The sequence below is a fragment of the Motacilla alba genome, chromosome 1 (assembly GCF_015832195.1).
Source record: "Motacilla alba alba isolate MOTALB_02 chromosome 1, Motacilla_alba_V1.0_pri, whole genome shotgun sequence".
Taxonomy (NCBI): Eukaryota; Metazoa; Chordata; class Aves; order Passeriformes; family Motacillidae; genus Motacilla; species Motacilla alba.
The window spans coordinates 114,075,972-114,102,380 of NC_052016.1; the positions used below are offsets into that span (position 1 = coordinate 114,075,972).

General features: G+C 36.9%; 1 protein-coding gene across 11 annotated transcripts in view; it reads right to left on the reverse strand.

The window, feature by feature from the left end:
* Window positions 1–26,409, reverse strand: part of DMD (dystrophin) — a 1,161,005-nt gene that overhangs the window by 283,067 nt on the left and 851,529 nt on the right. For all 11 annotated transcript variants that reach the window (XM_038157590.1, XM_038157575.1, XM_038157541.1 and 8 more), the window contains one exon: window positions 9,212–9,329. In XM_038157590.1, coding sequence (XP_038013518.1) covers window positions 9,212–9,329 — 118 coding nt within the window. The remainder of the gene's footprint in view (window positions 1–9,211; window positions 9,330–26,409) is intronic.

Sequence of the window (26,409 nt, forward strand, 5' to 3'; positions counted from 1 at the left end):
AACTATCTGCAGCATTTCATAAGTAACCATAGTGATGGTTTGTATACATAACAGAATCAAATCACCAGCTGGTGGAACCACTCACCAAAGTCTTAGGCCCTCTCTCATACAGACTAAGCCAGTGTTTACTCAGGTTGGACTTGAAAAGGAGCTTTGGGGCTGTGTAAAACACTGGTTTTGTTTTTGGTTTATTCTTGACTCAAGCAAAACTAAAATTATGATAAATTTATATAAAGGGTAGCCAAAGTAAAATCCTTAGGCCAAACATACTCCAGGATGCTTAACTAAGTTATCTAAAAACTGCATGTTCCAATATATGTTCCTTGTGTATTGCATCCATTTTAGGAAAAGAGATGGGACACAGTGTACACCAAAACCTGCATTTTCCTGATATGGCTGATTATGTGGCATCTAAATTTAGCTTGTAATCTCTGCTGAGCAGGACCTCTGTTTCCTGTTTGCCCTCTAATTACAACAGAAAATTATGGTCTTGTATAAATGAATATATACTGTTCTGACACAGTATTTAAAATAACTGAGGACATTAAATATTGCCCATTTATCTGCCAGTGAATAAATAATTTAATCACATTCTCAAAACTTTATTTCTGAGCAATTCCTTTTTATTTCCATTTATTTTCATTTTGACTAATGCGTTGTTACACAAGCATAGCTCATCTGTTTGTATCATCATGAATAAGATAAAAATAAAATGGATATTTTTACTGTTTACATGTCTGCTTATAGTTAAATTTAAAATGTTCTGTGCAAGCTACTATTTCTAACACAGAACTGCCTTAAAACAGGGACAGAAACAGCAAACACTTAGGTTTGTTAGATTCAAACAAAACAGTTGGAAAAATCTAGTCTTCTGAAGAGGTATGGCAGAGAAAGGCTGGGATAAGAGATATTAGTCCACCTTAATTTGACAAAAATCTGAACACATGAAATTAAAAGAATTTTCTGGAATTACAAAGAGAGTCTGTAGCAGATCTGGAAATTAAACTGAAGTCATCCTAACTTCTAGTGATTCAAGAAGTTTGCTCTTACTATATTTTCATTGATATCTAAAGGCAAAAACAAACAAACTAAAAAATCCATATACTATCATACAACTGTTCTGAGGCTTAGGAGTAAGTGCTTAGTGTTTGGCAGGGAACTTCCTCTATGAAGAAAAATTAAGAATGGCAAGTGTCGCTTGGATACAATCATACATTGCAGGAAAAAAATGGACAATTCCTACTTTGTTGTGGTAGTCCACCTTACCAATAAGGTCTTGACTTTTTATTGTGTGAATAATGGATTCTCAGGTTATCCTGGAATATTTTTTTATCCTTACCTTGGCTGGTTTTTTTACTGGTTAAAATTACATACACAACTAAATTATTCCCTAGTCCACAAGTTTATATTTGCACTTGGGTGGCAGGTCCCCTTCTAGCCACATGAAACCTGCTACTTGTTCCCAGACTTTGCTCCTGGGGATAAAGCCCTTCCATCCCTTTCCACCTGTGACTTCACTCACAGAAGTCACCATGTATGGGGAGGTACCAGAGCACAGCATCTTCTCTGCTGATGGCAATTATTTACATCACTCCTTTCAACATTGCAAATTGACTGAGTCTTTCCAGTATCAATGAGAAAAAACATTCCTTTCTGATTATCTGGCCACTACACAAGTCAATGGAACATTCTTCTACTTCTCCTGACAAAATGCACTAAAACCTCTTTAGCGTTTATTATTTTCAGTTTTTAAAGTATTTTATATAAACGTTAATTAACATTGGCAAAAATGAGAATGAACTCAATTTTGAAATGTAATCAAAACCAGATTTTTTTCTGTAAAGCTGTAAATAGGAAGCCTCACATTAGATACTGTTAAATATGTTGAAATCTCTAAAATAACTCAGTGATTGCTTTCCTGAAGAACCACATACTTTTGTCAGTTTTGGTCAATTAAATGTCTAAAAAAAAAATTAAACTTCTCTAATTAAGATGTGAAAGATTTTGTATCCTGAGAAGCAATCTCAATTTATTTCAGATTTGCATACTATTGAATCCTTCAACATGTTTTAGTACGTGGTACTAACAATTTCAGAGACCTACGTGAGTCAGATCTGCCATCTCATCCTGTGTGGCAGTTTCTTATCTGCCCTTTACATTTTGCTTATAACACTTTTCCAAGTAAATTTGTTTCTTTCTGAAGCTACTGAGGCGCTACTCTTGCTAAACTAAAAAAAGAGAAAGCTCCATTTAATGGATATATGAATGGAGAATTTTTCACAAAGACGCGAGGGAACAAAGGCAGTCTGTTAGAATACAACTCCCCTGGAGCATACAAGAAGGAAAAGATGACCCTGACAACAGTGAACAGCACTTTCCATAGCAGGGAACAGACTGCAGTGTTGTGTTCTCACTGTAAAAGCGTTGTTATCTTATTGCAAGAGTCCCATACCCTCTCAGTGATTCCTCATGGGTAGTTCTTCTCAACACTGCTCCTTCTTCTTCAAAGCCCAGACAGCAACTGACTCTAGGTCCCAGCTCTCCCTGTCTTATAGGGCTGTTCTTCCTTATTGGTTACAGCTGTGAGTCCAGCCTGTTTCTGACCTGGGATAATTGGCCTGGCTGCAACTCTTTGGGGGCAAAGCTGCTTTTTACACATTTCTTATAGTCTATTCCCACCACACTGCAGTACTGGGGAAAGGATTTGCCAACCATCAAGACTTTGTCATTTCATGTCTCCTCGTGGTTCTGGGCCACAGTTTCATCTAATTGGTGACTGGGTAGGTTAAAGGTTGGGGGTGGAGGGCTGAAAATTTATATGTTTAAAATCAATTCTATCAACTCAGTCTCCAAATGTTTGAAGAACAGCAGAGTGAATTGCAGAATATTAAATACACCTAAATTGTCTTGACACAGGGTTTAAACAGGGCACAAAGCAGACTCAAATGGCAGCTCCCCTCCAGTGCTGTACCAAATCATTCCTGAGGCTAAAGAGGAAAGCGTGTTTTTCTGTCACATGAGGGCATATCCCAAGTCCTTCAACAAGTTAACTTCATGTACCCGTGGCTACATCATGCAACAAAGTTCAGCCTGTTAATGTGAAATATCTCCCTACCAGATCATACTGTCCTTTTTCTGTGTGGTTTGTTTGTGGCTTTTGTTTGTTTGTTTTCACTCTTCTGGGCCTAGCTGAAATTATTTAAAGGCTTTTAAGAAAAGTATTTATTATTAATTTTACTGAAAGGTCTCCTCCTGTAGCACAGCCTTACACTCCTCACTGGACTTTGTCTTTACCGTTCACTAGTTCACAGTTGGGTGAGAACTCATTTTGTGATCATAATTTCCTCAAGAGAGAGTTGATCAATCATTTTGCTTTTGCAGGACAGAAGACAAACTGTTACTAAGACATAATTTGGACATAATTAAGTGCCTCTATACATTGCAGCAATCCAGCGTGCCAGTCTTCCAACATAGACTGATTTCTAGCAGCATAAAACCTATCTATTCTGCCCTCATCTGTGTTCTTACCTATTTAGAAATATCTGGCCTAGAACTAGCCAGTTCCACGTGAATTGCGGCAACATGAAATTTTAATTTACAGGATTTAAATGTGAAATCCAAGCAAGCCACCAGCAATGATATCACTTAATACACTTCTGACCTCTGGGGCTACCAAAAAATTTGTGCCATTCCTGCTGAAGAATATAACCAGAAGTGAAGATGAATCACCCTTAGTCTCAAAGCCTTTTTAGGAGGACTACAACACCTGAAGCAGGCAGCTGATATCCTCCTGCTCTTTGTCCACTGAACCACATTCTAGTATACACAGCCTGAGAAGTTAAATATGGCTTGAGTTCCCCAATCATTCAAACTGGGGCATGTTATCACCCATTCTTAAAGGGCAGCTCTCCCCAGTCTTCCAAAATAACTTCCTACTCCTTCTTAAGATGTCCCATGACTTTCTTAAAGATCCTACAGCAGCAAACATGCACCAAGGAGCAGGTTTCAAATTCTATACTCTTCTCAGTACCATTCTATCCCTTTCAGAACTCTAGTTTTATCTTGTTATTGACATTAAAAAAAAAAACAAACAACTACTGTTTCTCCCTTGTTTTGTTTCTATGCCATAAAGTTATCTTGGGAAAAATAAGTTGTCAGCTCTAAACTGGTACATCAGGATGATTAATAAACTGCATGTATATGACATAGGAAATTCAAATTCTTGAAATATTCTTCAATTATGTGGAATTCAGAGAATACACAACTGGGGTTTATTCAGTAATTCAGCTCAAATATATCAACAAGATAACTGGAAAATTGTATACAAATACAGTTTTCTCTTACACTTTTCCTTTTTGGTCTTGGCAGCTAGGGGGTTTACCACTGGATGGCAAATCCCAGATTGTATGAATTTGTTTCTTAAGTGGTAAACTCATCATTTGTATTCAACAGCTCTACGAGAAAACCACATGGATGGAAGTACAGTGGAAATGGCTATTTTATTAAGATGTCAAGAACAACAGTGCAGTTGTAATTCACTGTGGAATTTCTATATATCTTGTTGTGAAAGTGATGACAAGTTGATGATTTTGCTGTAAAACTGTCAAATACAGCAAACTACTAAATAAAGGCATTTTTATGTAGTGGCACAGAGACATCCAGACTCTTTCCAGTTTAGCTCAAATGCAGCTCTGCTAACAACCAATTACAGCATATAGGTTTTCTTCAAAAATATCAAAACCAAACAACAAAAAAAAACAAACACAAACAAACAACAAACCACAAAAACAAAATACCTCTTCTAAAGACATCATCTATAAATAATTCATATACTTGTGAACTTGTTTTCTAAAACTGTCAAAAAAATTCAAAAGGAACCATTTTGTCCCAAAGTATAATTCTTTATCAAAGTAGTCTTCACTGTAATGCTTGTACTTATTGCTATTATTTACAAATTTAATGTAATAAGGATTAATTAACCTCTCAAGTGATATTTTGATAGTACAATAAATTTCACAAAATTGCTAAAGAAGTATGTTTTACTTTGGTTTATAATCTTGAAAGGGAGATTACTTTGCTACTAAGAGATTATTTCTTCATACTGTTTTATAAATATGAATTTCATACCTCCTTGATCACGTACACAGCCAGAAAACACATTGCAAAACTGGGATGTAAATTACTAGCAAAATAAAACCATAGAAGGTTTATGCACTGTTACCTCTTGCACGTGTGTGAACACAGCAGCAGGAAGGCCTGCTATTTAAAATTTCTCATATTTCCAGGATCTAGCAGGATCTAACACAGTCTTTTTAATTACTTTGATATTTCTGATAGTAAGATTGTAAATTTATTATCTCTCAGTATTTCTATATTGACTTCTTACCGACTTTATTTATTCATGCATAAGGACTGATGGAAAATAAGGAATTTTCAAAGTTTAATTACTTTTTAGAATTCAAAATTACTTATAAACCCATTCGTTTTAAAGAAGCAACATTTTCAGCAGCAGTAAAGCAAAGTGTTTTGGAGCTGTGATGCATTATAGAGAGAAAATATGTTATTGTACAGCATATGGTTCTTTTAGAACAGAATGCTTCTGCAAAAGAGCAGAGAGGTGTGTTGCTTTTTCCCACAACTCTTCCTCAATACTGAATGTAATTATTATTCTTACATATTCTTGAGTGTGTAAGTTGTAAACAAACTATGATTTAAATAGAACTCACAGAGATTTAAATATAACATTATGTAAACATAACACAAGCTTTACTTCATAGAGCCAAGGTCTTGGCATGTAGAATACATCCAGCAGATTCATGCAGATAATGAAGGGTGGAGAAAAAAGTTCATAGAAAATAATTCAATTGTATGAGCTTATCTTTAACTACTGTTTTTACTTCATAAGGTAGACTGAATCTATGCAATACTGTGACAACGCTGTTGAAAATAATCTCATGGTTATAGGCTTCTTTTGCAATTCATCAAAGACATTTTTTAACAAACATCTTACTTTTTTAAAAAATTTTGTATAAAATCTTTACCTTGTTTTTTTTTATAAATACTTTAAAACGGAAATGAGGTTTCTAAATATATTTCAAAGTTGAACTTTAATAAACATAGCATACATATTTCTTCAAGAAGGGTGACTTAAGACTTAGCAATGTTAGCACAGAAGCCAGAGCCTTCAGGGATTATTTTCAGTTGATGACACACCGACCCATCCTGTGATGAAGAATGCAGCTAACTCTAGTCTAGCAGAGTGCCTGAGTCTCATTTAGCATTTATCATATGTCTCTTCAGTGATATTGGCCAGGTGATTGAACATCCCATTCATACAAATTAGCTCATCTCACCTACTTGTTTCCCAAAGTGGGAGATGCTGTGCTTCAGCCCAGGGAGTGCACTGGATAAAGTCAGATCAATCTGCTCCTACGTGAAGACCAGGGCATTGCAGCCCATGTCTCCCTTTCCCTCCTGATGGGATCTGATACTTTTGGCCCCTGGCAGTGTGGCATTACAGAATGCTGAGGGTGGTACACAGCCACTGCAGGGGAGCACAATGTGTCAATACACAGGTCATGAAACAGAATAGATTCAACCTGCACTCATAACTGCTCAAACATAACCATGGTAACCTATCTGTATTTATGAGGAGGGAGAAGAACTCGGGAAATAAGAAAAAGTCTGTGGATGAGGTAGAAAGGGAGGACTTGCAGCAGGATCCTGGTGCAAGGTACAAGGGAGTGGACACTCCCTCTGGCTCCAAGGAACACACAAACCTTAGCAAGTGGAATAGATTCTCCAATAGAGGGTTCTGGCTGTGAACAAGATTCCCAGGAATGGACTCGGGGGCAACACACTGGGTGCAGCAGGCTGAACTCAGCATGTGCTGGAGGACGAGGCAAAACACCTGCAGCAGGTGAGAGCACAGAACCAGAGCCACCCAGCTGGGCTGAGAATTAGGAGGCTCCCTATATCAGGACAGGATAGCACCGTGAAGGGGTGGGAAAGGTGAACTACAGAGGTAGCTGCAGCCAGGACAAGTTGATCCTGTCTATTCAGGCACTCAGCAGGCCTAAATCAAACCGAACAGAGCAATCTCCATCTTCTTCATATGACACACAAGGAGAAAAAAAAATCAAGCAATTAAAAATATAAAATTACTGTTCTTTAGAAGTACTTTAGATGAGAATATGTATATGTGGCAAATATTCAGAAATACCTTGTGTGTCACATTGTAAAGTCCTAGCATCTTTGTGTTCCCCAGAAATATCATGATCTCCTTAATAGCCAAAAGCAATAAATACCCACTAAGTAGTGTTTAGTATTACTAGAATTGCCAGATGTAAACTAACTAAACTAAACATGAAAAACCTTCCTGAGTCTAGGCTGCTGGCTCAGAAAAATGGACTAAAAATGGCTCTGATCATACTCCAAGGTGTGCTTGAAAGTATGTAAAGGGACATGACCTGTATCTACTGCATCTTAAGTTGCACTTTTGTAGACGAGGATATTGACAATTTCAGCACAGGAAACTAATTCCTAAATCACAGTAAAACTAATTTTTGATACTTAAAGTTCAAAAATAAAGGATAATTTTGGAATTCTTATAGATAAAAACTAAGAAATCATCATTACCACACTACCAGCCACAGACACAATCTGTAATATGGTTGAGCTATGATATATTCCTTCATGACTGACAGTCTGATAGCTGCTTTCCTTTGCTGTATGAGAAAGTAGCATTTGATCTCTCTTCATCGGCACCTTCACTTAAAGTGAAGTGCAGTTTTCCAACAGAGCAAAATTCAGTCATGCACATAATTCACATGAGGATATATAGGAATTAGGCTTCCATTTTTTTGAAGTCTACAATTCCTAACTTCAGAAGACTTGCCTCACAATTAAAATAAAAACATACTACAAAATACTGATGGGAGCACTGCATGTGTTGGTTTTGAATAAGCACTGTGAAGTTAGAGGATATGTACACAATTCATGAGAATTCAAAACAGTAGGTGATTCTAAAATGAATTTCTATGTCCAACAGGAGCGGGTTCTTATGTAATATATAAGCACTGTCCCTTTCTTCTCAAATTTTTAATCATAAAGCTTCTCCTTTTCTATGTAGCATATTCCAATAGCAGTTTAAGAATGTTATTGCACAGAGGATATACTCTAAATAGCATTTATATGTGTGACTCCCAACAATGTGGTCCAAACATGCATTTTGATTTGATCATAGTATGGAATGTATGTACCTGATGGAATAAAAAGAAAGAGAATAATTATATAGATATATTAGGTTTGTAACTATGGGGATAGAAAAATTTGTCCTACATTTGCACCCTCAAAGTCATCAGTTTCAGGGAGCAAGCCCTGGTCCCCAGGCCAGGATGTACAGAACAGTTTGCATCTACCTAAAATGAATTGTCCCTGTCCACATGCAAAGCACTTGGCCTGGGTCTTCTCTAAGCTCCATAGCAGACCTTGAAGACCATAAAAAATCCAATTTTTCTCAGTTTCTATCCCTGAGAACTTGAGATAATAGCTGAAGATATTCAGCAGTCCATCACAAGGTCTGCTTCTATAAAATGACCTTGAGAGTGTGTTTCATCCTATAGTGAGGGATATAGGGCATGCAAGCTTTCAAGGGTGACAACACTATGTCTTCTATAGGCTTCTTCTAAAACTTAATCTACTAATTTTTCCACCTTAGGCACAGCTAGTTGGTTAAATTTAGAAAGGGAAAACAGAACTGAAGGAATAATACAGAGTAATGCAGAGCATCATCAGACTTGTGCGTCAGCTGAGGGCAGATGAAAGAAGAGCCTGCAGCTGTACTACGGGGGATGGAATGGAAAGCTTCTTACAAGCCTGTGGCTATACTCTGTGAATTCTTTCTTTTTTCTCCTTGTGTAAGAATAAATGTAGTTCTTTATTTTCAGCGCTCACGTTCTACATTCTGTACAATGTCCTTCCATTATGAAGACAAGCAATGTGAAGTTGCCGTGAAAAATCTGAAATACGGGATCACTGACTTTCACTGACGTTTCTTCTCTAGGCAGCTTGGAAAAGTCATGTGAGAACTGTCACCTGTTGGAATCCTCCTTCTCCTGGCAAAGGCATCTGCAGAAGGCTATGCTTATCAGACAGGACAACATGTTCCATGTTTGCTGAAATGCCACAAGGTAGCAGAATCACTACTTACTGCGGTCAGTAATTATTGTCCGGGCCTCTTGATTGCTTGTCTTGTTCTTTAGATTTTGTGCTGCAGTTATTAGTTCATCCAGCTGGGGACGTCTTTGCTCCAAATCTTGTAGTATTGCCTAGTTGAACACAAATTCAAAAAATAAAATAAAGAAAAAAGCATAAAGAGCTTTTGAGAAGACCACATATAGGGACTTTTTTTGTGCAAACTTGACTTAAAGCAAAAAGATTGCTTGCTGTTTCAAATAATACAAAGAATTCAGTCTAGATCTTCTAAATATGTTTTTTATTAATTTAAAAATATCAAGCATAATTTGCACTAATAATTTTTAAAGAACCTGTAAAACTAAATACAAAGTAGCAATCGTTCTATATTTTTAACACATCAAATTATGCAGGATAAGTTATTCTCCTGTATAAAGCTATATAGAAGGGCACTATTTTTCTATATCATCTTATATTTTTCTGTTTAATTAAAAAAAAATATATGTAAGGGCTTGCATTCTTGCCAGATTGGGCAGGCTTTTCCTATTAGCTCATGAAGTCTAATAAATTATGTTTATTTTTTAATATTTCATGACTTTAATTATTGTCTACTGGTAAAAGCCATTGTAAGACTGTTAATGTCACTTTTTCTGTTCTCAGTCCTTACCTGGCTGAAAAATAATTAACACTCACAATAATTTATATGCTACCCAAACAATAGTCAGACAATCTGACTAGAAAATAAGTGGATTTAGAGTTTCTCATAGGGAAAAAGATGAGCTTCATGGTATTTAGAAGGCAATAAAAACTAAAACACAATAGCTTTTGATAAAATGAAAATGAAAACTCAAGGAAAGTAAGGCATATAAGATTTATGCACATATTTAACTTATTTCAAAGGATTAGGGAAGCACAAACAAGGAATGAGTACAATAGTTTCTCAGATGAGAATCATCCAAATATGTATTTAGAAGACTGACCAAATTCAGACACTTCAGCTACCTATAGTGGAGTTTCCAGAAAAGATACTCATTAGATTTCCCAATCTTAGGAGTAAGAAGTAGCAATACTTATTACATAACTGTGAACTATAAATTACTTTTGTTCTATGTACAACTTTTAGTCATCAGAACAGAGCAGGGTGCCATCAGACAGTCAGTAGGTACACTTTAACAGATATCAAGTTGGCAACAAAGGCCAGAGAAGGATTACTGTTGTTGAGGCCAATTACAGAGTCACTAGTTAGATAATCTGTTAACATTCTCACCTGTTGATAAAGTGTCTGGAGTATTTTACTGCCTTAAAAGCCTCCTCTCCTTAACATGTTTTCATTCTAAATAATCAGAGTTGACTTTAAAAAGCTGTTATTCACTGACAGTTCTGGACAGAAAAGACCCGTGAGTCGGATCTTAAATTTGACGCTCCCACTTCAGACTACAGTTGCATAATTTCCACCAAGTTGAAGGTTACAAATAAAGACCTAATACCATTTTCTGTTTTGTAAGATTAACAAAAGGGCATAAGAATATAGCTTTCAGTAGCTATGGCATGTACTATAAAAAGCAAACTAAAAGCTCCACAGAGTTTCATTTTGTTCAGTTACAAACTCTTCAGGAATAAAAGGGTAATTTTCAAGATACACATCTAGCTACACCCTGTGAAATTCTTGCTTTTAACTTCTGTATCAGATCTTTGAAAATCTAATATAACTGGCTTTCTAAAGTGATACCCAAAAGCTTGGATGGTATTTTTTCACTTGTATACTGATTGAATTGCAGAGACATGCAGTTAAAACAGCAGCTTGCAAAATTAGGCAAAGAAGAAATTTCTAATTAGAAGTCTCTCCTTAGTAAAAGAAATAAAATCTACTGATGCCATCACTATCTCTAGATATCTATGTGCCTTCCAAACTCCATTTTATAAGAAGACAAGTTAATGAGGGGCATGAATTTCACAATAGGAAAAGCAGTCCCAGTGCAGTCGAACAGCATCTGTATTACACATATTGCCAAAATGGACGGTGCAGAAGAGCACTAAAACACACACAGCAGGCTCAGATAGTTCTGTGGCTTCCCTTTCTCTCTCCTTCCCTACCTAGAAAATGTTTAGAAGAGGAAAAGCAAATTAAGTCATTCCAAGGTCTTATGCCAACCGTGACTCCCTTCCCTAAAGTTTCCTAAATATAGTTTTATACCAGATATGCAAACAGAGTGATTTATCTGATCCAGCCTGAGTTTCCAACTAGACATTAAATGCTGTGGGTTTTACCACTACTAAAGAAAGCTGCTGTTATATGTTCCATATGGTAAGAAATGAAGCTCTGGGTAAGGACAGTCAGAAAGGATTTGCTCAGTACCAAAATGAGCTGATCTGCGTCCAAGGGCTCACAGAAGGATTTACCCCCAAGACCCATCTGCAACTCCTGAACTGGACATTCAGGAAAACTGGAAATGCCTGTTTAAAGTGAGTCTTGCTAGTTCTGCTGTTCCCTTGGGGATATAAAAATCTCATCCCTGTACAGATTGTGTGGACAATCTTCCCTCTACCGTGTCATGTCAATAAAATTATTTTCTTCTGGATGCATAGGATTGTATTTTTGAAAGTTCAAGAAGGATACTCTTAAACACTCTTAACACTATAAACAGTTCTTAAACACTATAAACACTATAAACAGAAGATTCATAGACCTTTCATAAGAAAATAATACATAATTATAAAACAGATTTCTTTTCTTACTCTTAGAAAAATCAGCAATTTTCAAATAAATATATCTTTTCCTTGATTTAATACAGTGTCTGAGAACTTTACCCAATCAATGTCTTATTTTATTCAGTAGAATTTTACCAATTACACTTAAAAATTGTTAAAATATTTATTGGTTTAATTTTACCAGTTTGTACAATCTTAAAGATTTTGTAAATATACATCCCACATGACACCTACAGTGTACGTACCAAACCCCGATGGAAACTTGGAGAAAAGTAGCTACCAAAACACATAATTTCTAACTCTTCCTGTGATTCTGTAGCATGAAAATAAACAACAACACTTGAGCTCCACTTCAAGTGTTATCATATTCAGAAAAATATTCTGTGACTGGATAAACTGATCATACAAGCTGATTTTGTGGCTTAATAAAAATACAGGTAATTATGCTAGGAAGAGCAGTGCTTTGATGAATACAAACTAAAAGATCAAGGAGTATGAATTTTGGGAAAAATTAAAATTGAATAGCTTTTAAAGTATTAGCTGAATGATCTAAAACAAATGAACAATACCCCCCAAAACTAAAATAAGAAGCAATTAATAGCTGGGGATAGTTTTAAAAACTTTTACAAAATCAGCCAAGTATTTAAGATTGTGAAATGATCCTCTACAGAAAACTAAGTGGAAACCATTAGAAATTACTGTTACAACAGCCATAGGAATAAAAACTCATTAATACTGGCACCCTGGTGGAGACACAGCAGATGCAACAGACCAGATGCCTTGGATTTGGAATGTCAGCACACGGAAACAAATGTGCTATATAAAAATGGGTAATATAGAAATGAAAGTTATAATTAAACTACTTTCAAAATAAATGAAACAGAAATCTATCCCATCCCCATTAGGTCACCAAAAGTACAAGCACAATGGCTTAGGGAGTCAGTTAAACTAAAAGTCGTGGGGTTTTTAATAAACAAATTTATTTTTGCATACAGTTTGTCTCTACCAACACCTTTCTAGTGCTCTGTAAAGGTACAAAAATGTATTCTCCAGAACATTATAAAACACATTTCAATAAAGAAGTGTTGTTTAATTATAAATGCAACTTCACATGAGTAGGTCAACAGTGAAGGGCCACTGACGTGCACAGTTGTACAAACACGTCTCTAAAATCTCAAAAGAGCTTTTCTTTTCCTTGCATACATCTATAAAGGCCAACATAATGATGCTTGGTGATAGCACAGTAATGCATGATAATGAGTAATGAGATACAGTCATGCAACCTACCTAGAGTTTGTTAGAAAGTGATGCTATTCACTTTTAACAATCTTTCCACATTTGCGGACGGCAGCTGCTCAAAAGAAAAATCCAATTTTCAGGTTCCTAACTTTTATGATTTTCTCACACAAAATGGGTGTTGAGGTATGGAACAAATTGTTCAAGTCAGCAACTGAAATAACTTGCATAAAAATTGCTAAAAAATAAACTGACAAACTGAAACCGGTGAAGAGTAACAAATTCTTGATGGGACTTCAGGGTTTGAGACTGAGAATTAAAATATTTTCTGGCTTTATAATATACAGCCTGCAAATTTGACACTCAGGGCGTGCTAGTTGATGTACATAAGAGGATCTTTAAATCTATCCAGCCTTTTTTTTTCTTTTCCTTTTTCCCTTTTTTCTTTTTTTCTTTTTTTCTCGACTTTATGGGAAATGTTACCAAGTGGAGTAGCTGAATTCCAGGATGGTACAAAGACTCACACATTCAACCAATCATTTACCAGTGCTGATTATGGGTGCTCACTCTTTAGTATCTGAAGAAACCTTTCCCACACCAAAGCCAGGACTTTCATCTCCCTTTGCTGAGCTCAAACACATCAGCAAGAGTTAAGGTTGCTGCTTACATGCTTCCAGTCAAATGAGGCTTGTTATCTATTTTATACTAAGTGTAAGAATGCTAATAGTGAGCGATCAGAAAAAATGAGCCTGAGCAAAACAGCAACTTAGACTTTTGCTCTTCCATGTTAAGAGCAAACTGGAAGCACTTTTTATCAGTGACAATCCCTGGCTGAAGACTTGAACTTCACAACTATTTGGGATGATTTGTTTTGGCCCACTCCCAGCCTTTTTTAATGAAAGAAACCAGAGAACCACAAGAGCACAAGTGGATGATTAACGTGAGAATGTAAGGGAAAAGGAAGATATATTTCTTATCCTATGAAGCTATTTGCTCCTCTGAACTAACTCACCATGAAGTCCTCAGAAAAAGCATGATTCCATTAATTAGTTGTTGAGGAAATTATTTGCTCTTCTTTTGAAAAACTTTAGACTCTAAACCTTAAATTTAAACAAAAAATGCACTGATAACTTCCAAAATGTATAGTCAAGACAAGTTTTACTTAAAACAACTAAGTTTTTTGTGATTGATTGGTTCTCCAAATAAAATGTGTTATATACACATACCTAGAAAGAGAGAAAGCTTTGGAAAAACTTGCTAACAATTTCAGAAAATGAAGATATGCAACACCTACAAATCATTTGCATAATAAAATTGGCTTTGTTAAGATATTCCTCCCAAACACAATTTGAATTTTTTTCTTGTCACTAAGCAGGAAGAGAATAAGAGTGAAAATGGTCATTTACATACTCCCTATATTTAAACATGAAATTACAAAACAATGAAAGCAATGTAATGCAGAGGAGTTTTCTCTTTTGAAACAACTTTTCTTTTGACTGTTAACTGTTTTCTGTTTTTCCTCCAAAGCATGCACAGTTTTAGGAAAATATGAGCATCAAGAGCCACTATTTAGCAATGTTGATGGCTGGTAGGTGCCTGCCAGTGAAATCAGAGCTTTAACAGACTAGACACTAGGAATTTGATTTTTCCTGAGTGCTTTATGCATTTCAAGTTTTCCTAAGCATATACTTTTATGTCCACTTAGGGCCACCTCAAGAACTTCCTCAGCAGCTCTCAGTGCTGTCTAAAGGAATGTCTCAGCTCCATCAGTGATGCTGGGGGAAAGCCACCAGTGACAGCTTATCAGCTGCTGCGTGAGGCGCACGAAAAATCATCATAGAATTTTTTTGTTGTGTTTTTTTTGGTGACAATCACTCATTCAGTTGTGTTGGTGGCATTGTGAATGCTCCTTTACAACTCAGGAAGCCTGGTTTATGCAAGGAGGTTATGCAAGCGAGGTGTGCAGCACACTGTTGAGGCACGCTAAACAAACCAAACAGAACAGAGAGTACTTAATTTGAGTCTCCTTGTGTCGACCAAGAGTGATGGTGATGGTAAGCTAAGGTGATGGAAAAAGGTGATGATGGTGGTGGGAGCTGGGATAACTCTCATCCTCCCTCTCACCCTGCTCCCCATTTATTTGTCTGTAGGAAAGGACTTTGGAAGCAGATCAAGAGGATCAAATCATCAGCAGCTTGCTCGTTATGACTGGGATGCCTTGATGGACTGCACTGGAGTCCATCCAGCTTACAGGATGGAGAAGATGGAGAGGAGACCAGAAAAAGATTACACTTTAACGTGGCTTGTGAATGAATCATTCTGCAATAAAAGGAATCTGCTCTATTATAGCTATTGCCAGGAAAAAAAGAGGAACGAAGCTAAAGATGTATCTGTAACAAGTAGAACAACATTTAAAGATTTGGGTGTTTGGCTATAATGAGATCCATTCCACTAGAACGCAGTGATACTTCACATGGAAGAACTGAAGACTGAAACAGGATTAAAGCCCTCACAATAAATCTGATATACGTGAACTGTGTGTGCAATTACAGCCTCTTGACCCCAAACAATGTGGCCATCCAATATTACTTTTTCTTGCAGTAAAGTATGAGCACTTAAACAACCAGGCAAAACTATTCCAGGGTATCTGATGTCCTTTCATCCCACTAAATAACTTAATGGATGGGAACTGGTGTTAGGAGCTGCAGAGCTTCCCCAGTTTCTGTATCAGTCAGCAGAACTGAAATCTCTCAGTGTACAGCTGCCATTTGTGGAATGTGAATTTGCAAAATTTACTACTTTTTTCTTTTTTATAACTAACAGTTTTTCAAATTAAGGGCTTTTCCAATGCACTTATAAAATGTGTATTACCAAGGACACTGAGGGCAGATGCTCTGGTTTTCAAGCCTTCAGCTTTAGTTTTTCTGTACTGGGTTGTTTTTTTTTTTGTTTTTTTTTTTTTTTGTTTTTTGGATGATATACTTATCAGTTTGCCACATTTTTAGACAGAAGTAAAATAGTATTGAGTAGACACAATTTTATTGTATGAAGATAAGAAACAAACAGATCTTTTTTGCTGTTTTTTTGAATTTAAGAAATAACTCACATTTATGGACAAGGAGAAGGAAAGCTAATCGTTTGACTAAAGATGACTACAAGCTCTACAAATTCTCCAGTTTTATGCTTCAAAAAAACCCCACAGATTGACTTCATCAATTTCTACTGGATCTTCTAGAAATTTTTGATTACTTTTATTGGAAGGTTTCTCCAGTAATAGCAAGCGAATAATAATTAAGGAAAATAAAATGGATTGGCACAGCATAAGTTGACAGGTGAGTTTTTCTTTAGGATCTTAGGAAATGAGATATTTTTCTCAAGAAAAATATAAAATTAAGAAAGAGGATTTATTCTGGTTTGTTTGGCTTTGATTTTGAAAAAGAAAACAAAAACTGTTACACAATCTTCTCTTACAGTGAACTAAATATTATTTAGCTCTCTGTGTCTAGGTAGGGGGCAGGGGAAAGGAAAGGTATTTCTTATTTACCCTATCTACTAAGAAATGTTGGAATAATTCTGAAATAGCTTTAGCCTAACTCTAGTAAGGTGAATCTTTATCTTTATTCATATCTCATTGTCATGCTAAAAAATGAAGTTACAAGCCTAGTTTTGTTATTTAAACTTTTCTGGTATGTTTTGACAGGTTTTACTCTCAGAACTGCACTTTATTTTTTGTCTCCATTTTTATTGCTTTTTTTTGGTTGTGTTTGTTTCTTTATTTGATTTACTTCTACTTTTGATTTCTCCACATCTCTCTTGCTATGTACTTAATTACAGTCAACGATAATACAGAAGGTAAAGGTGAAAAATTCTGATGTTCATATTTCATTATTAGCAAAGGAAGGAATGAAATGTCTGTACGGCTCTCTCAGCCTTTCCTCATCAGAGGGATGCTCCAGACCCTTCATATTTCTTGCCTCCCACTTTACCCACTCCAGGAGCTGCAGGTCTCTCTTGTCCTGAGGAGCCCAGAACTGGATCCAGCGCTCCAGATACGCTCATCTCACTGGGGCTGGGTGGAGAGGCAGGATCACCTCCCTGACCTGCTGGCTGTGCTGCTCCTAATGCACCCCAGGCTGCCCTTGGCCTTCCTGACCACAAGGGCACACACTGAGAGCAGGTGTGTCACTGATGCCTTGTCCTCTAGAAGATTTATAAGGGAGCAAGAATAGGCAGGACCTCTCCCTCCTGCATTTCCAGTGAATCCCTTTGGAAATGCTGGTGGAGAGCATCTGTCAGGTTAAAGCACACGTTCACAAGGGGCAGGTGAAGGAGGTTTACTGCAATGATGGGTACTGGATTTTAAATTTCTGCAGGGTAGGCTGGAAGGGCTTCTATTCACAGGCAAAAGCCAAAGCAGAGGAGCACAGCAAACAGCACTATTGCAGAGCTGAGCAGCAGCACAGCTGGGCACAATGTCAAGGCTGTGCTGCACCTATTTAATGCAATTATGCCTCATTTTAGACTTTTCTGTCATTTTATGGTGCTGCCCCTTGGTTAATATATCTTGCTGCACAGGGTAAATTTGCTCATGCTAAGAGCTACTGAAGATAGTTTCCTGATAAGACAATGATTATTAACTATGGAAACAATAGCATGGAAAAGGTGTATGGGTTGGAAATTGAAGACAATGAAGTTTAAACAGAAAAGATGCAAATTCTTAGTAGCCAATATGTTTAAATACAGAGCAAATCACTAAAGTGTATAAGAGACTATTACCAGAACTTTTTAATATTTTTTTTTTAACAGACACAGTTTGGAAGAGCAGGAAGATGAATCTCTATGTAAAATCCCATAGATTGGTTTCACATATAGTTTATGAACATACTTGTCCTGTCTGACCTTGAAATCAATGATTCTGTGGGAAATTAAAAAAAAAATTGAACTCCCCTGTAATGCCAGTTTCTCTGAGATGGGTTTTCAACACCGGTTTCCTCAAATCAGTATCAGTCCTAGTTGGTCCCCCTTCCTCACACAGATATAATTTAAATATATTTAAGCAATTTCTGACTGAGAGCAGCGTTTAAGCATAAAGTTAAGCAAAACACTGGAGCTATTTCTTGTTCAGACAAGAAGAACTCTTACTATGAACAGGTAATGTATTTCATCTGGAAACATTCCTTGGGGCACAAGGTACAGACGCTGATGAGGAGCTTGCAGAGGAGCCACACAATGCTACTCCAGTGGAAGAAAAATTAGCATTTTTCTTTTTCAGAAAATACAGTTTTGTTATCTGAATGGCAGTTTCAGGAATGAATCTGATATACATAGAAAAGAAAGAATCACTGATAAAATAGATTGACACTACGATAATAAAAGCAGGAAAAACCGCTTTTTTAAATGTTGATTAATTCACACAAGTAGGGATAGGTATGGATTTTACAGTGGGCCTTTGCAATAAAAAAAGATGGAACTAAATGAACAAAATTCCAAAATTAAGGACCTTCCTCTGATTTCTATTCTGTAACTGAGGAGTAACTGAGGCCAGAGGGGCAATAAGCCTGAGTTTCACTATCTGGTCAAAACAGAAGAAGAGGATTTCTTGAGATAATATTACAACACACTTATAATAAATGTTCCTGAAAATATCGAAGGTAAAAATGAAAATATTCTTCCCCATTATCTTTGTTTGGAAACACTAATATGCTTTCCACAAACAAGATTATCTGTGCATTGGAAACAATTGTTTTATTGTTTTATGGCTGCAATTCCCTTGTTTTGAAGGAACAGAACTTGTTTTTTAGCCACTCAACATTTTCCTGGGACACTGGAATGAAAATAGGTATAAAACTGTATCTTGCAGTGTATTTTTATTTACACTTAGTTCCTGTTATGTTTTTAAAATAGAATTGTTTTATAGACAAGGCATTTCCACAGTTCCAGAAAGAAATAAACTTGTCGCCAGATTTTTGCTAGACAGCTCTCATGTGCTTGCTCTCCCATGTACTACAAAAGATGAGCCTCAGTTTAACAACAAACTATACTGCACACTGCTTTGTGTAAAACATTCTGACCACATTCATAAATTCACTATATGCAGTTCCACAACGGTGTCAGTCAGGCTGGAAAATAACTGAAGATGGAATGACTGTACCCCATCCATTTTTCTGGTGCTGCTTTTCAACAGGAGAGGCTAGGGTTTTTTTAAATTTTATTTCACAGACCTCAATTCCTAAACCCAAGGCCTTATGGCACTGGCTGCTACCAACTCACTGGTAAAAAGTGGTCATCTTTATCAGTTAATCCAACTTGATTTTCAGGTTTACACTGAGCAGTAATTTTGCAATGCCATTAAGGTGTTCTTCACATTAATAGCACTGAAACATTATTTGACATGAAGTACAGTACAGAGAAACATATAAAATCCTGGAACAATAATTTTCAAGTCTAACATACCTGACAATTTGGCCTTACCTGATATGTGATATTTTCACTTTTTCCACACTAAATGAGGAAGGTACAAGAAAATGTCATCCCATACAGAGGATTATCTGAGGATTGAGGCAGTCAGTTCTCCAGGGTGGAGAACCCAAATGAACTGGGAGGCTGTTATGATGCATCTGGACCCTGCCTCCTGCTCTCCCCCTCCCTGTTACCATAACAAAGTCAGTTACTGAAAGGCCATATTGGGAGGTGGAAACAAGAGCTCTCAAATGTGTTATATTTTTAAAAATTAATGATTTGTATCTCCCTATGGAAATGCTAGATTGTGACAAGCAGTTCTTCAAGAGCTGAATCCTGGAAGGACTCCAGACTGAGGTCACTGGTTTTTTGCAAATAGCAGCCTGCAAAACTGGGAGCTATTTTACAGTCTATGGAACTGAAAAATGTATCTATCTTGGCAATTTTTTCTTATTCAACTTTTTGACCTTATTCCTTCTTTTCTCTTGAGAATTATCACATATACATATGCAGACACATAGACACATTTCTTTACAGGGACTTTTTCCATCAGACAGTAAAAGTAAGAGTTTGGGTTTTTTTTTGTTTGTTTGTTTGTTTGTTTTTCTTTTTTTTGTTGGGTTTTTTGTTGGGTTTTTTGGGGGGGTTTTTGGTTTGTTTTTTGTTGTTGTTGTTGTTGTTTTGGTTTTTTTTTTGGTGAGAGCTACATTAGAAAGCAATTTTTTTGTCAGCTATTAATTATTAACAAAAGAAAACTGATTTTAGGAATCAACTATTTCTTTTACTTCTACTTTATCCCTCAGAGTATCCTTCTAAATACCTTCATTCCAAGCACTAGAAAATACAAAGATGTAAATTTTAGCCACATCCAAGGGATTTGCAGAACTCTCTAGAAACATAGGCTGAAACAAGAATAAGAAACTGCACCAAGAAATTAAAGAGAAATATTACACATAAGACTGAACAGATGTATCCTGTAGTGCTGATGAACCAGCTAAAAGCAACATCAGTTTATTTATCCCTGACAGCATAATATATTCTGGTTAAAAACAAAACAAACCCGACAAGCTCAAGAGAAGTGCCTTAGCATGTCCTCGCACTCTGTATCAGCTCTTTCCTCAGTAAGAGTCTCAAGGGCTCTGGAGATGCCCCTGGCTGGCCATTTCTGGTGGCACTGATGCCACCATGCCAGCTCACCCCATGACCTTCCTTTTGCTCTCATCCTCTGCCTCGTGCCAAGGAAGGTCAGAGGACAGGGGCGACAGGGACACAGCTCTAAGAAAAGGGAACAGAATCAAGCTTCCAGGGGAAATGCAAGAGGGCTGGGCTGCCTTACTGAAGATGGGTGGGGAGGAGTGGAGGATGGCAGCTGGTGTACAGATACCTGAAGTTACACACTGTAGTTTTAATTAAGGTGATGTTGAGACTGAATGCCAAAGAAATGTAACACCAATAGCAGTGGTGTAAGACACTAAAAACATAGTAATAGAGAAGATGTGTGGTCAGAAATTTTAATTTTTTTTTTCTATACAGACTCCTGACAGTGGAATAGCTGCTGTGATATCATATTTTCTTAGTCAGTAGCCTTAGGTGTAGATTACCGTGTACAAAAGGATGTTTTAATTTTGAATATAACCCCTATGTTTCTTTAAAACAAAACAAAAACAACCCAAACTTAAATGTAGTTCTGAAAAACTGTGAAGACTGTAATAACTTCTAAAAATTTAGTTTTCTTTCAGACTTTAATTACTCACTGCTGCAGATGTGCAGGCATTAAGAGATAACAAATAATTATAACAGATTCACCATGTATGCCGAGGTTGCTCTCTGGAGGCTTGGTGGTTTATATTTTCTAATGTCACCATAGATCAAAAGAAAATATTTTACTGTCTTCTACAGTGTAAGACATTGCATATGGAAATCAGATCCTACAGTTACTATCAGGAGGGAATGTTCTCTACCATAACAACTAAAGTCACATAAGAGCTGCATTAGGAGAGTTTTTCTTGCACACAGTTGCAGAGAATTTCTGGCTGAGGGCATGCTTATTGAGTTAACTCCAAATCAAATCTCTGTCCACAGATTAAGAATCCCTCAGACCCCAAAAAGCCACAAAGCATGAGCATACTCATTACTCATGCTGAACAAAAAAAAAAAAAGAGAAAAAAAAAAAAAGCAGCAACTTCCACAGCATCATTAGCCCAAGATTTTGGTGCCCAGACTCCAGTGTACCACTGAAAATGGACACACATCATACATTCCCTGGGAGAGTGAACAGTAGTTTCTGGACAGCTGTACCACCCTGCTTCCTGAATCATTCACCTCCCACCTTTAGGGAGGTGAAAGCTTCAGACTGAGCAGAAGCTCAGTGTGTGAAGGCAGGTGCATGAAGGGTGGGGAAGAGGAAGGAGTGGGAACAGCAGGGTAGAGGCCGGACACGGGGGCTGGAGGCACAGGAAAAGCAGTGATATGAAAGAGAGGAGCTAAGTGATATTTGAGGCACACAGTCCTCAATCACCTATGGATGAATCAACCCCAGTTCTGGACCACACACAACACAGGAGAGAAGCTGTACAGCAGATCCAGTAAAAAAGTACCTTAGGCCAGATAGATTTAACTAAGGCACACAGAGTGTGGTGTGAGCACAGCTGTGTGATTTCTGGGGCCAGCTCAGCAGTACAGAGCCTTTCAGGACTGGTCTGAGTTAATGAGATCTGATGAGTCTCACCTGGCTGAATACAAAACCACTTACCTGCATCTGCTCCCCAGCTTTATCTCATTCAGAACAGCTGCAGTGAGTCTGGCTGTGATGGAGACACACCCACAATACTGCAGTACTACAACATCTGTGTGTGTACGTGTGTGCACAGGGGAGAAGGAGGTCAGAGTCAAGCCTTCATTGCTGCATATTCCGTGTAATTTTCTTTGAAAAAGCACAGTGGGTTTGGAAAACCTTCACGGAGCAGCCTGAGGATATCTGTACTAACTGACCATAATTTAATCTCGCTTGTATTTCCTACTATTCTTGTTGGAAGAATATTTTCAGATATTCATTCACTATTTCAACCTCAGAGTCACTGCTTAGTTAGGCTATTGTCCAGAATTTGCTGTTACCAATCCTTCTAACTACCTGATAATTTATTTTGATTTATTTTGATGGTGGGCTTCATTATGTCTTCTACCAGGAAAGAAATATATGTACTTAAAATGTAGATATGTATGCTTACATGCTCACACACATATATACATACAAGAGATATAAAACAATAGCCTGTATTTGGATAAGGACTACAACCCAGCACAGAGAGTCTAAACAGCTTTTTTTTTAGTATTATCCACAGTGTTTGTTATCCCCTTATGGAAACAAGAGTTTCAAATCTATAGCTCATTTCTCTTCTGTAATGTTATACAAGATGGAGATTATTCTTGCAGGTGCCATAAAGTCTGTAAACTTCTTTTGCTTCAACATTTTTACCCAAACAGAACAAAGCAGTCACCGAAACTTTTGAAGTGAGTCTGAAAAAAAGGTTTGTTCTAGCACTAATACTTATGTTAACAGCTTCGGGGCAGAAGGTCTCTGTGTGAAAGACAATAAACAAACACTGCTAACTTTGTTATTGGTGTGACATCGTTCTCATCTAACTCAATATGAATTCTGATGTGACAGCTCATGAATTTCAGCTATAATACTCAGGAACTGGCTCAAGAAACCTCGTGGGTATTCGTAGTTATTTTTAAGGGCCTGCAATGGATGAATATACCTCACTTTTGAAAGTGGCTTAGAAAACTACCCAGGAAATTCTAGGTGAATTATTCCTAGCTCATTTTTAGAACATACGAATAAATAACTTTTAAGAAGGGAAAATAGTAACAAGTAATACAGCCACCCATTTATCAAGAGTGAAGAATAAGAGGGCAACTGCATTTCTTTGTGTCCAGAGCTGTCAAATTTATCAATAGTGAACCACAGGTAGAAGTTGTGCCTGATGCCCACAGCAAGACTTCCAGCACTGCCTATGTGATGTTACCACAAGCAGGAAATTTGGATGTAAGTGGAAATGAAACTGATGGGAAAAACCCCCATAACTTGAATACACTCTATAGGAAGGCAATATCAAGTGAAGCTACACACAGACTTGTCTTATTTGTCCTGATATTAATCCCTATTATTGGTTGATGGAACGGAGCATAGATTTTTTATATTCACAATGATTCAAAAACCAACCATCAGCAAGAATGCGAGCAGAGGGAATACAATTGAAAGCAATCTCAAAAAAACCTGAGAACTCAGTAAATCCAAGGCATTAAAATAACTAGCTGGAAAACTGGATTAGCATCAGAATGGGTTGCAAATGACTGGACAGATGGTCACTAATCTAGAAACAAGGGTAGTGATTTTAAGGAGCAGGATTTGTTTAGTCTAGAGAAAATTGAACTGAAGTACCACCCTTCAAGTATATGAGGTTATTGCTGAGAGAGAGTAAACTGTTCTCAATTTTCATGGTGGTCACGTATTTAGCTTAAATTGAAGAAGGGGACATTAAAGTTGGAAACAAACATCTTCTGACTGCCAAGGATTGCTAAATGGTGAGAAAAAAAATTGCAAAGATACAGAGAACAAAAAAATCTTATGGAGCAGGTTAGACAGAAACTGGTCTGAAATTATCTGTCTAGTTGATCCTGCCTGATGCAAAAATCTGGACTGTAAAGAATTTCAAATCCCCTTCAAGATCTTTTTAGTACTCTTACCATTTCTTTGTGGAAAAACCCAACTATAAAAACCTGCACAGAGAATAAATAGAATCCTGTGCCTCATTTTCCATAGAACTTTTAATGTTGGTTTGAATAAAAACATGGTCATCTACATTTTTTAGAGCTAATACTCTTTCAGCTTTTACTTTGATTACTTGATAACAATGAAGAAAGACAGAATGAGAAGGATGGGGAACAGTACCTGAAGACTGTCTAAAATAAGACTGCCAATAATAAGAACAATTACTAAATGATTACTTCCTCAAAGTTATCTCAGATATTAAAATTGGCCTATCTTTTCCATTGTAGTTTCTTTGTAGTATGATATTTTTTATGGAATGACAGTGCAACATGGCAGGCTAGCACTTAATTTTCTCTATTTTTAATTCTATTAAAAATGCTGGCCTCAATTTCTTAGCTAAGACATGAAGAGCTTGTTTTGCTTTAGCTGACATATCATTTCTCAGAAGTTTGGTGACAGAATAATAGTAAAGTGTGCACTGAAACATACAGATGCAAATAATACAGGAAAGAAAAGCTGCGTTGGTGTTGGAATCCTATTATATACCAAAAAGCACTTCAAAATAAGACAAGATTAATTACTTAATCTAAAAAAATAACCCAGAAATTGTTTTCCAGGCCTGAAGAATGAGATGGGTCTGTTATCAGAAGTGACACAAGCTGCCTGTGAGGAGGGAAATCTGAGAGGCTGCGAGGGCAGGAGATGTGACCATAGTGCACAGCTTCAATCCTACAGCTCCAGCACTAGGATTTGATACTGGTGTCCCACAGATGCTCTAGCTTTTTGTTAGAGAAACTCCTGGGCGTCTTTAAAGATATAAACCATATGTAAAGGTTTTTTTTTTAATAAAATCCTTCAGGAAAAAGTTTTAGGAAACCTGGTGACATTACAAAAAATGAAAATTTCAGTCCTAAATGTGTATTTCATTTAAAGACAGAAGACAGTGGGCAGGAGAATGCTGCATTGTTGGGTTTTAGAACAGAAAAAAAATAAAGTATTTATTTTCATAGCAGGTAATGACTATATAGAGCTTGCTCACAGGATATCACGAGGGCCAAAAGAATCAGCAGTTTCAGTGAGGGATTAGGCAACTTCATGAACAACAGGCTGAAAAACAGATGCTACAGGGACTCCTGATGTCCCAAATGCAAGAGCTGTGCGTGCTGTGGATGGGGCAGTACAAGGGTAACATTCAGCAGAAGGCAGCCAGGCTGATACATTCTCCCTGTTCAACCTGCCCTAATGCCACCACCAGAGACATTTTCCTGGGTCAGACAGAAGAATGATGGTTTGACTCAGTAAAGCATTATGCTCTCAAGTGTGATAAAACCCTCTTTTAATCCCATTTAAAACCTATTTGTTCTTGTATTTGTTACAGCTCCATAAAATACAAATTCTGTCACCAAAAATACTGAAAGATCTATTGCAAATACAGAGTTATGTGAGATGCAAAATATTTATTAAGAGCAATGCTGTCCTCATTCAAATTTATGCCAAATCCTATGAAAGATTTTTTTTCCTAAATTATAGGGAAATCTGTAGTGTTATAAATAAATCTCCTTTTAGTAGTAAAGAAGAAGAATTTGATTTGTTACTATGTTGGCATAATATATTATTTATATTACTAATATATATTTTCTAGCTGCTGCTAAGAAGAGTCTCCAAACACTTGACTTTTTAGATAAATCAAGGAATTAAAAAAAATAGTAAACACAATACATATTAAAATGCTTTCCATGACTGTATCATATTCCAGTTATTTAGTCATCACAAATTTCCACTGAAATGAGAAAGCCTGAAAATGCTGGCAAGACTGAGACAACGCAGTTCATCTGAGAATTCAACTGCATCTCCCTTTAGGGAGCAAAAGGGCATAAATTGCCCATGTCTGAAGAGATTGGTCCCAACTACAGCAAGGGGCAAAGGAGACCACTGTAGTTGTGATGTTTTATGAAAATCCCTTGGCGAGGATTTTCTTCTCCTGAGAAGCTGAAGGGCCTCAGCTCCAAGTGTGAACAATTTGTGATCTGCTGCTG